Genomic DNA, 13,404 nt, shown 5'->3' on the forward strand with positions numbered 1-13,404 from the left:
GGAAAGGGTTGAGAAACTCCAAAGCGGGTGCGCCTTTTGAGGTCCGGAAGGCCACAAAAACGAGCCAAATAATGGATGTGAGACCCACTAGCTTCGGCTTCTACAGCTGGGCCAAAAAAGGTCGGACGGTGGCCGGTTGAGGCTGAAACGACGAGCAAGGACCGACGGTGGCTGCAGTAGGCTAGGCAAAGCTCGGCGGGCTTCCAAGCGGCTCCAATGACAGTGAGGCGAGCTCGAATAGCTCTGGGGCTGGCCTGGGGTCGCGGTGGAGACAGAACGGCGTCCGGGGACGCGCGGGCCTGGTGCGGTGGGGTGCGGGGCGCGACGGTGGCTGCTCGGGCTCCGGTGAGTTTCAATGGTGGAGGAAGAGATGTCGGTCGGTTTTATGGGCTTGTTGGAAGTCTCAAGGGTTGCAATGGAGGGGGAGGGGTCGGCGGCAGCAAGGAGAGAGGGAGGGGGACAGCTTTGGCTGGTGGAGGGTCCCTCTTGGCCTCTCTTCTACCCCTTGGTGTGTCCCACCAAGCTTGCTGTCTTCCACAGCCAATTTCTCAGCCCTTTGGCTTCCTCTAGAAGCCTTGAAGTGGTCCAATTGTTGGGTCAAAAGGGGGCATACGAATTTTGGTTGGAATTGGTTAAATTTCCATTCAATTCCTCCTTGAATCAACTCAATTCGGCTTCTAAAAATTCAACCGTTGTGTCCTCGATCAAATTGGCATTTTTCCTCACCAATAGATCCTACTTGCATCCCAATTTCGCAATAAAAAAATGGTCCTTTGAATTTCTCGGTCGAAAACGGCCATATATCGACTTTTTCTGCCAAAACCTCGGTTTGCAGAAAAATCTTCGGAAACTGAGTCGACGTTCCTAAATGACTTGTGACATTATAGAACTTTCAATTTCTGAAATCGGATTCAAATTCGCGATTAATTTCAATCCGGAACGATTTTAGCGTGATCTAGGCTACCGGGTAGCTTTCAGAAATTTTTAGTGCAAATGACCCGCGGTTGATTTTCTTCGAGCCACAATGAACCTCTTCGACACGTTGGTAACTCTCGGTTGTCGTGAAAATCTCAAGGTTTCAAATACAAACATAGGGTACCAAAACGACAGAAAAATCAGTCTAGTGCCGATTGACGAGAATTTTGCAATTTAGTAGAATCACCCACGTTCAACCACACACCTCAGTTGAACTGACCTATCTCTGATCTCTAGTCAATCTATGCTGTAATGATCTCTGCAGATGAGCACGGTCGAGTAGTTGATTCCTGGTCGAATTCTCAAGTCTAATGCGTTAAAATTCCTTAATGACTTCCCCAGATTATATAGTTATCTCATGAGTGATCAGCTCTAAGAATAACACTATAGGCGCGTCGATGAAAGGCCTGATTAATTTAATTGAAAGCAGAACTGAAAATTTCAGGATGTCACGGGTATTTTCATATTTTCGATATAGGGTTTTGCTTAGAAGTATGTAAATGGTATTTGAATAAAATAGTTGTTGTAAGTAGTCATTAGTCCATAGGTAAGATATGTTTTGATATATTCCCCTTGAAAAAAAGGACTTGCTCTAAGATCAATACCAGCACCACGTCACAAAATTGAACAACAAATGATACCTTGATTTATAGAAGAAATGATACAACATTGATTGGCTACTTGAACTAGTGAGACAATGCCAAAATTTAGTCGTTAACTCTTAGTCAATGTTCAATTGTCTATAGACCTAATTTTTGTCAAATTGATTCTTGTGCTCTATGATTCAAATCAATCTGGATTTTTATATGATTCTATAACTTAATAATTAATCCTCTATAATAATTTGATTATTAATATGATTAAAAAATACCTGCCAATTCTTCAGCAAATTCATATAGTTTTGTCAGATAACATGGATTTCCCATTTTTTTGACTCAATATACGATTATGAATGCATGCAGACCACCTCATGTAGATGTGTCCACCAACAAAAGTGTAAGCACTATCCTCACATTATTTCAAGTGAGAAACACGAGATCCTAATATGACTATCTTATTTTAAACAAACATGTAGCTATTTAGCTAATATATTGGGTGATTTATATTTTGTTTATTCTCGATTTACATGTTTATTAGGTATTTGGCAGAACAATTGAGTTATTTGACTAGGTTGATCTATCTTGGATTGATGTAGAACCTGAAATATAGAAGAGAGTAACATTTATATAATTATAAATTCAAACCATCTTATGGCTTAAGCTTACAAATGGACCATGCATGGGATACTTTTCTTCAGCAATTTAATGCATGAGAAAAATGTGACCAATTAACCAATATGAGCTCGAACTTTCCTTTGTAACTCCCGGAACTTCTTCGTAGTGGCTTGTTACATGCCTCATTTCATAGGGAACCTCAAAGTGGCTCTATTTCATTATATTCCATCCATATCACAATTCCATTCATTTAATATCCCTTTGGTGTCCATTGACATAAGGGATGTCGTTTCTAGTCTATATCTTTCTATTTCTATATATGGAAAGTTAAAAAAAATCATCATATAATAATCCAGAAAAGAAATCGAAATAGAAAAGAAAAAAGGGAGGTTTGGGATGATTTTGAAATCTTTTCTACTAGGGAATCCAGTATCCTTATGCATGAACATAATAAATTCGATCGTTATGGTCGGACTCTATTATGGATTTCTAACCACATTCTCCATAGGGCCCTCTTATCTCTTCCTTCTCCGAGCTCGGGTTCTGGAAGAAGGAGAAGAAGGAACCGAGAAGAAGGTATCAGCAACAACGAGTTTTTATTGCAGGACAGCTCATGATGTTCATATCAATCTATTATGCGCCTCTGCATCTAGCATTGGGTAGACCTCATACAATAACTGTCCTAGCTCTACCATATCTTTTGTTTCATTTCTTCTGGAACAATCACAAACACTTTTTTTGATTATGGATCTACTACCAGAAATTCAATGCGTAATCTTAGCATTCAATGTGTATTCCTGAATAATCTCATTTTTCAATTATTCAACCATTTCATTTTACCAAGTTCAATGTTAGCCAGATTAGTCAACATTTATATATTTCGATGCAACAACAAGATGTTACTTGTGTTTATTTGCCAAATGGTTAGTCTATGATTCTTTTACCTTCTTGGGCTGGTGGATACATATAGTTATTTTCATCTAACAAACACGTAAGGAACCATCTCAACATGTTTATAAGCATTCCCCACTATCCCTCCTTTAGATTTATTGTACCCGAAATTATACTAGGGGAGAGATCCAACCTAAGCAAAAACATGGAATTCAGCTCCATTTCGAATCTTTGGAAAAAATGGAATATTTGAAGTTCAGTCATAATGAGTCTCTCGCTTTAGGTCTTTCTTATTCTATTTGCGCCCATTAAAAAAAATAGCAAACAATCACATCGTTTTCCTCTTATGGTTGGCCTATTTGATGGTTGACTGGGTAGTTACGTTCGAGATTGGACTCATCTCTTACAATCAAGGCAATTCGTTTGCTTATGTAGCTGAAGTAGATGGAGCTTTTCAGGCATTTTGGGTCTCGTTTCTCTTGTTACATCTTGGTGGTCCAGACACAATGCGTTGTTGATGGTCCCAACAATGCTAGTGTTTCTTGCTGGGGTCACAAAAAATGCACAGAGGTTACGAGCACTTAATCTCTCAGGCTTCCCGAGGCTCAGAGAGTCGATGTTGTCGAGCCTTCATGGGCTTAGAAAACCAATCCTCTTACATCACAAGTCTTCTCCTGGTGCAATTATCAAATTGGTTGAAGAACTTGATGTTCTAGGGACTGGATATTCTAATGAAGAAGAAGCAAAGCTTTCTGAGAGCACTGTGGTGAAGCATGCTTACCACAAAGTTTTTGCGGTGGATGCGTTGAGGGTGATTCAGTTGAACTCCATTTCATTTATGAGGTGCTCTACACAAAAGCATTGTCAATACATTCCAAGTGGAGATACATTTTCCGCTTCATAGCCTTCGCTAGCATTGTGTTGGCTTTCATGTTATTCAATCGCTTGAAGAAGCATGGGCTCCTTGAACTCGATGTGGATATTACTTATTCCCTTCTTTTAGGAGGGATTGCCCTTGACGTGATAGCTCTATTCATGCTTGTTTTCTCTGATTGGATAGTTGCTAAAATCAAGTGGTATACCATAAGATCATCCAAACTATATTCATTTCTCCACAAGTTGGTAAAAGCCACAGATGACCTAAGGAAGCCCCGCTTCATCAAAGGAAAAGTAGAGCGTAATAGCGATGTTACTTACGAGGTCTTAGATACATTATTAATATTCCGAAGGTGGTTGGAACCCATATCTAGTTGCAACCTTTTCTCTGAGACTTTGAAGAAGAGTCCGAGAAAGATGCATAAGCGTGATTGCCCCCGGGGCATCATTGCTTTTTATAGTATCTGCAATTTTCTATTTTGTGTGGTTGAAAATACCATCTCTTGTCTCCATCAAGCTGGTGAGAGAATTGTTGGAGGCCATGATCCGAGGGAAAGACTAATAATTGCAAATACAAAGTACTTGTCAAGAATCCCTTTATTAAGATGCTATGGATCTTTATTTTAAGGAGTTGAGACGCAAATCTGAGAATGCAAATGATCCAGAAGAGTTAAGGAAGATATTTGAGGCTCGAGGTGATCTGTTTCTCCATAGTAGTTCGGTTGGGGAAGAATGCAGCCATCTTCTGTTGTATGTCACCCAGGCTAATTACAACGCTAGTATAATAATGTGGCATCTTGCTACCGAAGTGTGGTACAACCATGAAAAAACCACAGACAACAATGATGAAAGGGAATTCAATAAGATCCTTTCCGATTATATGATGTATATTTTCCTTAATCAACCTAATGTGGTGTCTGTTGTGGGGGGACTGCCCAAATGACATCAGCAGAGACATTGTGCGAGTTACGGGACCATGTCAATGATGCGACCAAGGATGTGGAGGGGTTGTGCAAGATATTGTCCAGTATTTTTAAATCAACGTCCCCACTCTGCGGAGCAGGGATTTTGGCCCTAAAGTTGGGTAGCCTCGGGAAAATAAAGTGGAAGGTGATGAGCGAAGTGTGGGTTGAGATGCTATCATATGCAGCAAGTCATATAGAGGGAGAGGCACATGTGCAAGTGCTGAGCAAAGGTGGAGAGCTTCTAATTTTTGTTTGGCTATTGATGGCTCATTTCGGCTGTCTCTATGAACCTGAATGGGGCATGCATTATGAACCCCTGGGGGAATGGACCAATTGGTCTAACTTCTGAATTGCAAACCTAAATTAGTAGACCGGCAATTCAATGCGACACTATCGTTTCTATTAATTAATATTTCATGTATGTTTATGTATAAAATGATGTTAATATTTGGTGTATTTTGTGATGGAAGCTATAGCTGTAGAATGATTATAACAAGATTTAGTATTATATGCAATTTCATATCTATGATTCATGCTTTCATGTAATCCTCATGCTAATAGTATATTAGGTGGCATGTGAGAATGCCGTGGATATTGCGCAACGGAAGAAGATTGCATTGAGGTATTGAAGCGAAGACAAGAAGCGATGTGGGGTCTCAATAAGATAGAGAAAGTGATCATAAGGAAACTGGCGACCGAGCCGGTCTTTGTCTAATCGGCTAGATCACCGGTCCATCGACTTAGATCGGTGGCACAGCTCCCACCAATCTCTCCCTAGCTGCATCCTCGATTTTACTGTGGTCGGGGATCAACAGATCAACCATCGGACTAGCTCCAGTGGCCTAATTTACTCCAGCATGTTCAAGGCCGGTCTGAATAGGACCGGCTCTATCTAGATTTGGACCGACGGCCCAACCAATCCGATCCAACCACTAGGTGATCCGATCCAATCCCTCGGAGTTCTAATTGCATTCCGGCGACGTTCATTTCATCCAATTGTGCTTAAACTCGACGAAAAGCGCAAAATTACATGTTCTAATCTCAAATTTGATAAAGCGGGATCAGCTTAACCGATCAGGGCTAGGATTCAACTTTAGAATTTCATGATATCATTAGATCTCAGATTGATGATGTTATTGGATAATTTTCTGTGGATTGATGATCATTGATCATGAACTAGAGGTTGATTGAACTTGATTTGTATTAATCTGCGATTTCGTATCTCTGTGATGGACTTACTGTTTTGGCTGAAAAAAGGTGGTAGATGATAGGTCACCCTTCCAGACATAGAAAATAGACTCCACAAGCTTCAATTTGATAGGTCACACTCTCCGAGCGGACGTTGTTTGGTCGCCGAAAAACACCTTCAAAATTTGTCGATTCTGCAGTAGTTTTAGGTTGATTTTGTGGTTTTGACTCATTCCGGTTTTCTGTTTTGTTATTTCTGTACTGATTTTTCTGCAAAGATTCTGAAAAAAAAATTCTTATGAAGTTACGCAAAATTGTCTTGTCCATAACATTTATTTTTTCTAGATTTTTTTAGATTGTTATGGTTAGGTAAAATTGCCAAAAAAACGTCTCTAGGTCTATCTGGCCTACACTAGGTCCGAATTACATTTGCTCAAAATCAAGGTTGTAGATGAGTCCATTTGACTTCACATCCTTCATGAGACTTGTAATACATTTTTAAGTGTTCTAAAGAGATATGATTCATGAGAATTGATCATCGTTTGATATGTCAATTGCATGTATGATAGTATTTAGGTGCTGCTATAATTAGTGCATTTAATAGCATGTCTCTATTTTGTCATTTTCATGTAGAGTTGTGTGATCTAAATTGAGTTTAGATGTCTCCACAAAAAGTGTTCATCATATCGCATTCTACATATATAATTTTTCTTAAGATTTTTTACACGTTACTAGGTCACTGAAATTAAGAATGTTTTGTTATGGTTATATTGGATTAGGGGCTTATCATGAGCCTACTAAAATCCATTTGTTTGGTTCCCTTAAGGACCAAATCATGTCACGCCCCGATCCTCGAGCACGTGCCCATCCCTCGGTGGTCGATAAAATTTGCGACTTTCCAGGATGAGTCGTCGACCCTTTTCATTTTAGTGCACATGCGGAAGCGAATTACTAATCCCCTAACATCAACAGGTTGGGATAGAAAAGCAGGACAACAGATTCACCAATAAAACATATTTTTATAAACATACTGAGTCATGTACAAAGTCTATGGCCAAAAGATTACAAAAGACTAGCTCTCCAAAAAGAAGCGGTCCTAACGGACCTACACTTCAGATCACCTCAGTTCAGCTCCAGGTCCTCCATTCTGCGGTCCTGAAAAGAAATAAGCCCAAGACGGGGTGAGATATAAATCTCAGCGAGTTCACGCTCTAAACCCCGATTAGGAGGGGTAATACGCCTAGAGGCGTCATAACCACACAATCACACAACCATAGTGACTTACCTCATCTCAGATTCACTTTGCAGGTCAGCACAGTTTATATCATAGATAGCCACGAAAACATGAGCTCAAGCTCAACCAACTGGAATGCTACACTCAGTTGCAAACAATCACTGGGGTCGTGATTATAGGGCCAAATCGTTATGACATGTCACATACCGTGCCACACGATTTTGTCCCAAAATCCGACAAATTCGACTCAATTAATCATGCGTTCCTAGTTTTTGATCTCGGCATATAGCACGGCCTACTCTCTGTCTGGCAATCTTCTGGCGTAGCCAAGCGTCGTCTCACCCCATTGAGCATGGCAACGTCTCTACTAGACGGCTTTCCCGAAGGATCATAGGTCCAAAATCTACTGCAACCAGCTTCCCGTTGTTTAAGGGTGTCCCATATAGGGGTAACGTCCAGCTTAACAGCCCGGGATAAGTTCTTTTTACCAACACACGACCATTCAATCTCGGCCCAATACACCGTGCATTGCACTCAAATGCCTAAATTAAAATGGTGAACCTATCCTGTTTTCTTCGTATTAGAAATACATGGTAAAATAGTCGTGTGTGGGTACACGGTCAATTTACCCCAGAAAAAGTGATATCATCCAATTTAAAAAACCACACTGTTTTATATAGTATATTGTGGCACCCCTTGACGGCCCCCGAACCGTTAGGGTCGCCACAGTTCGATTACCATGCTCTTGCTTGACCTGAAGGTCTATCAATCCTGGGGGTTTACATCTTTTAGATCGGTCCCTGCGCAATATTTATGGCGGAAGCACATCCATCAACTCCCTTCCTTATATTCATAAAACAATGCACACCCACTAAAACATTTATAGGTAAAAGCCGAACACTTTTAATTACTTAAACCAGATGGACATCACTCATCGGTACATCAAAATGCCATAGTCATCTATACTCAGTTATACTTCAAAAGATGACCGACATCTCCTCCAACAGTCGTATACTTAAAGTCCATCGATCAGTGTCGACGTCCAAAAGTTTCTTCCTTTGCTATCCTCCTCCTCGCGGTCATATCCAACCACTTGATCCATCTACTGGTGGCAGTGGCAGCAGAGGTATCTTATCTAGTCTGAAATGTTATTCCCCAAACGGGGTGAGTACAACCACTCAGCAATAAAGATCCACCAAACTACTCAATGCAACAAGCAAGATAATCAAGGTATCATGAATAAAACACATCTCATTCATGCATTTGAGCATACCTCACCTTACAGCCATGCATATATCACCATGCAACGTGCATATACCACCATGTACTTATATCATCCATGCTATCAAGCATACATCACCATGCAGTCGTGCATATATTACCATGCAGTCATGCATAACTTGCCATGCCATCGTGCATATACCACCATACAGTCATGCATATCTCACCATGCCATCGTGCATATATCACCATGATTCGTATCATCCATGCTATCAAGCATACATCACCATGCAGTCGTGCATATATTACCATGCAGTCGTGCATAACTTGCCATGCCATCGTGCATATACCACCATGCAGTCATGCATATCTCACCATGCCATTGTGCATATATCACCATGATTCGTATCATCCATGCTATCAAGCATACATCATCATGAGATCCATTCACGCCTTCATGATCGCATTTTCAATATCAAATAGCATCAATTTACTTTCATAAGCAAATCATGCATCATGCCATATGCATACACCCATGCACATGATTCAATTTCAGTTCTTATCTTTCACAAGGATCTCATTATTTTTCATCCAGGGACCAATGTTTGCATCCCACAATTTATCGCTCGCACCCAACCTGGCGTCACGAGGAGCCTCCGGCACACACCTCCGGGCATCCGGCACACACCTCCAGGCATCTCGCATCCCACCTGGCGTCACGAGGAATCTCTGGGGCTTGCCATGAAAATGGTTACCCCTACCCTCCGGGCATGCATCATAATACAACCCCTCACCCTCCGGGCATGTATCATAATACAACCTAGCATCCCAACACTCCCGGCGAAAACCTCTCGGCATGTATTCATAATACAACCAGGCATCCAAAGGGCATCGACTCATTCGAACCTTTGGGCATCCCGACTCCCGGGGCATCGTCGGCTCACACCTCCGACGGTATCATCATTATCTCAATTTATACTCACACATGTATATCAATTTCAACATGGCATTTGATGCATCAATATCAAGAGTCTCAACCAGCTTTTGATGTCATATAACATGCAATATGTCACCACATATGCAGCATAATCAACCACTCAGGACATTATATCACATGCAGCAATTTCATTTATTTTTGAAAATATAACAAAATTTCGGATAAAAACAGATTGCGCTCTTTTGGTCATAATTCTTAAAAAATTAGTAAACAGCCTTATTAAATTGTAAAAATTTAACATGTTATATACAAGATCTGGGGGAAAATATTTCGTGAAGAACACCAAATCAAAACAGCATCACACAAATCGGTACAATTCACGCACCACAGTCCTTAAAATTTCGGAATATTTCCCATACACAGTTTTGTTCACAAACTCGGTAAAAATCTTAAATCAACTCCAAAAATTCTGAAAGTTTTATATGATATAGAAAAGGTCCAGAGTTACATATCTCATGAAGAAATAGAAACCCAAATCATTCTATATTAATAGATATAGACGATTAATTCCCCCCGTTCTCGGTGTCATCTTTTCCCAGATTATCATCTTTCAAAAGAAACTCATTTCACCGACCTACATATGTTCATTTCTTCTAAATTTTCAGTATATTATTCCTCAGAATATTACCTATAACTTTCATTCAGGACACACGATCAAATGTTAGCCGTATGATTTTATAAAAATCACGAAATCGTACTAAGTCGAGGTAGCGTTTTTCCTAGATCCAGTTGCTTCAAAGAACAACGATTTCACTCACTTATACTTCTTTTTTTTATCCCAAATTTGAGTATGTTATACTCCAAGAAGTCCTTTAAAACTTTCATTTAGAGATCAAAGCCAAAATTTAACTAGAACATCATATGCAAGTCACTAGAACATCCAAGGTCGAGCTGTTTTTCTCAAGAACAGTACACTAGACTAGAGCACCGCTCTTATAACTTCTATTTTTCACATTCTATACATCCGAAATTGTTACCATTCAATTGCACACACTAAGCACAGCATGCAAGAGTAGATCAAAGGATCCCACTTGCCTCTAGACCGAGCAAACGGCAAGCACAACGGCGAGACACGGCGGCGACTGACGACGGTGAGCAAGGCGGACGATCGACAGACGGCCCTCCTCCTTCCTCTCTTCCTTTCTTTCTTTCTTTCTTTCTTCCTTCTCTTTCTCTCCTCTCTCTCTCTCTCTCTCAGACGAACCCTCCTCTCTCTCTCCCTCTCTCTCACTTAAACCGGCCACCATTTTCCCCCTAATTTCCTTCCCTTCATCATTAGCCATCATCTCCTTTTGCATGGGGTGACACTTGGCCATCACCTTGGGACAAATGGGGGAGGCATGCAAACCGGACTCCCCCCCCCTCTCCTTCGTTCGACAACAGCCCTTCATGGGCTTATGGGTCAGTCATTTTGGCCCATCTTAGGCCCAACACTCTTGGGCCTAAGACCCAAGCTTAAATAAATCAAGAATTGACCCTTTTAAAAACTAACTAAATCCCTATTAAATCGAAGTACTTAAATTACAAATTTAAATGGCTATAATACTTTGTAACATAGATTAATAAAGTCCAACTTATAAAATTCATGGCCAAAAACATAATTTCCTCATCAAATAAATCTGGATCTCACATGGGCATGGAACATGCTTCCAACAAAATATTCACCCATTAGGTGCTCGGCCATTAATTCTATTACACTTCTTTGGTCTAAAGACCATAATATAGATCAATGATGCGTCCATCGCCCTTCCAAAGGTTGTAAGGCATCTAGAGGTTGCCATGGAGTTTTAGGATGCCACAATTCTCCCCTCCTTAGAGAATTTCGTCCTCGAAATTAGACATTACCTATGTCTCCTCGAACAAATGAGGGTACCTTTCCCTCATCTCGTTTTCACTCTCCCATGTGGCTTCCTCCACATCATGATGTCGCCATAATATCTTAACCAAAGGAATCTTCTTAGTCTTAAGAACTTGCTCTTTTCGATCCAGTACTTGCACAGGCTCTTCGATGTACCTCACTTTCTCACCTACTTTGATGGCTTCATGATCGAGTATGTGACCAGGATCCGGCTGGTACTTCCTCAGCATTGACACATGAAACACATCATGCAAATTTCCCAATTTAAGAGGCAGTGCCAAACGATAAGCTACATCTCCTATTCTCTCAAGTATCTCAAAACGTGCAACAAATCTGGGGCTCAGTTTACCCTTCATTCCGAATTGAGATATTTCTTTCATAGGAGATACCTTAAGAAATACGTGATCTCCTACATTAAACTCTAAAGGCCTTCTACGCCTATCAGCAAAATCTCTTTGTCGGTTCTAGGCTGTTCTAAGTCTTTTCCTTATTATCTCCACAGCCTAAGTAGTAATTTGTACTAATTCAGGTCCTGTCAAACTCCTTTCACCTACTTCATTCAAACAAACAGGAGTCCTACATTTTCTCCCATACAATGCTTCATAGGGAGCCATGCCTATACTTTTCTGAAAACTATTGTTATACACAAATTCTACCAGGTATAACTTTTCATCTCAACTCTCTTTAAAATCAATGACGCAAGCTCTTAACATGTCCTCAAATGCTTGGATCACTCTTTTCGTTTGTCCATCCGTCTGTGGATGAAAAGCAGTACTAAATGGGAGCTTTAGTCCCTAAGGTGGTTTGAAGACTTCGCTAAAGGTTGGAAGTATATCTTGAGTCTTGATTGGACATGGTAGTTACAGGAACACCATGTAAGCGTACCACTTGGCTTACACATATATCAGCAAATTTACTCATCGGATAGTCTCCGCGAACTGCTCAGAAATTGGGTAGACTTAGTCAAGCAATCTACTATCACCCAAATAGAGTCGTGACCACTTGATGTCCTTGGTAATCCTTGCACAAAATCCATCGTCACATGGTCCCATTTCCATTCTGGTATATCTAACGGTCTCAATCGAACACACCATTTAGCCGAATTATTCCTATACCTTTGTTACCATCAATTCCAGCCTAGAACCATCAAAATCGACACCACTAATAACTCATCTGGTACAGTCCAACAAAGACATTTACTATGCTTTCACTGCAACATAGATTCAAGCCTAAAATATAGCACCATTTATTCGGTTCAAATATCGATATTCCACCAAGACTTCTTCAATTCAAAGATTGACAATCCACCAAAATAAAACTTGTCTAGTTTCCATCGAGTATATCTCATGTCTCACCCTAAAGGATCATCACTTGGACTAATCACTCATCAAATCCACAACTTGAACTTTCACCTTTTCACCTTGGAAAGACTATAACCACAATTGATCATATCCACTAATTCCACCAACCCTTTTCAAACTGAGATCATCACCTAAAATTAAAAGTTGACCACCATTGATTAAACCTATTATTCCGACATATAAACCACAAATAATTTCATGTCTCATATGACCACTCAAACTCATGACTTCCAAGATCATTCTATACATACTAAATGCTTCCATGTAATGCATCAAGACTTCCAATGAGATCCTCTAATAGGAAGTCACTACTTAGCTCAAATGATCATAACTTAATCCTCAAATTCATAACTCACTCTCCATAATTCACTTCTTAAGCCTTGTTTGCAGCACTACGCTTAGATGCTGCGCATGCTCTTCGAGTCCTTTAGAATATATCAGGATATCATCAAATGAAGACAATCACAATTTAATCCAAATAAGGCTTAAATATCCTATTCATTAAATCCATGAATGCAGCTAAGGCATTCGTCAATCCAAATAGCATAACTAGGAACTCATAGTGTCCATAGCGAGTCCTAAATGTGGTCTTAGGAATGTCTTCTTTCTTAATCCTTAGTTGAT

General features: G+C 40.3%; 1 protein-coding gene across 1 annotated transcript in view; it reads left to right on the forward strand.

Moving 5' to 3' along the window:
• The first annotated feature begins 2,478 nt into the window (after positions 1 to 2,478).
• Positions 2,479 to 13,404, forward strand: part of LOC120290119 (uncharacterized mitochondrial protein AtMg00370-like) — a 60,011-nt gene continuing 49,085 nt past the window's right edge. Inside the window, 4 exon segments of the mRNA XM_039305800.1 lie at positions 2,479 to 2,783; positions 2,785 to 2,922; positions 2,924 to 3,087; positions 3,582 to 3,923. Of these exon segments, the coding sequence (XP_039161734.1) occupies positions 2,586 to 2,783; positions 2,785 to 2,922; positions 2,924 to 3,087; positions 3,582 to 3,923 (842 nt within the window). The 5' untranslated portion in view covers positions 2,479 to 2,585.

This window comes from Eucalyptus grandis, unplaced genomic scaffold (genome assembly GCF_016545825.1).
Source record: "Eucalyptus grandis isolate ANBG69807.140 unplaced genomic scaffold, ASM1654582v1 tig00007206, whole genome shotgun sequence".
In the NCBI taxonomy this organism is placed as follows: domain Eukaryota; kingdom Viridiplantae; phylum Streptophyta; class Magnoliopsida; order Myrtales; family Myrtaceae; genus Eucalyptus; species Eucalyptus grandis.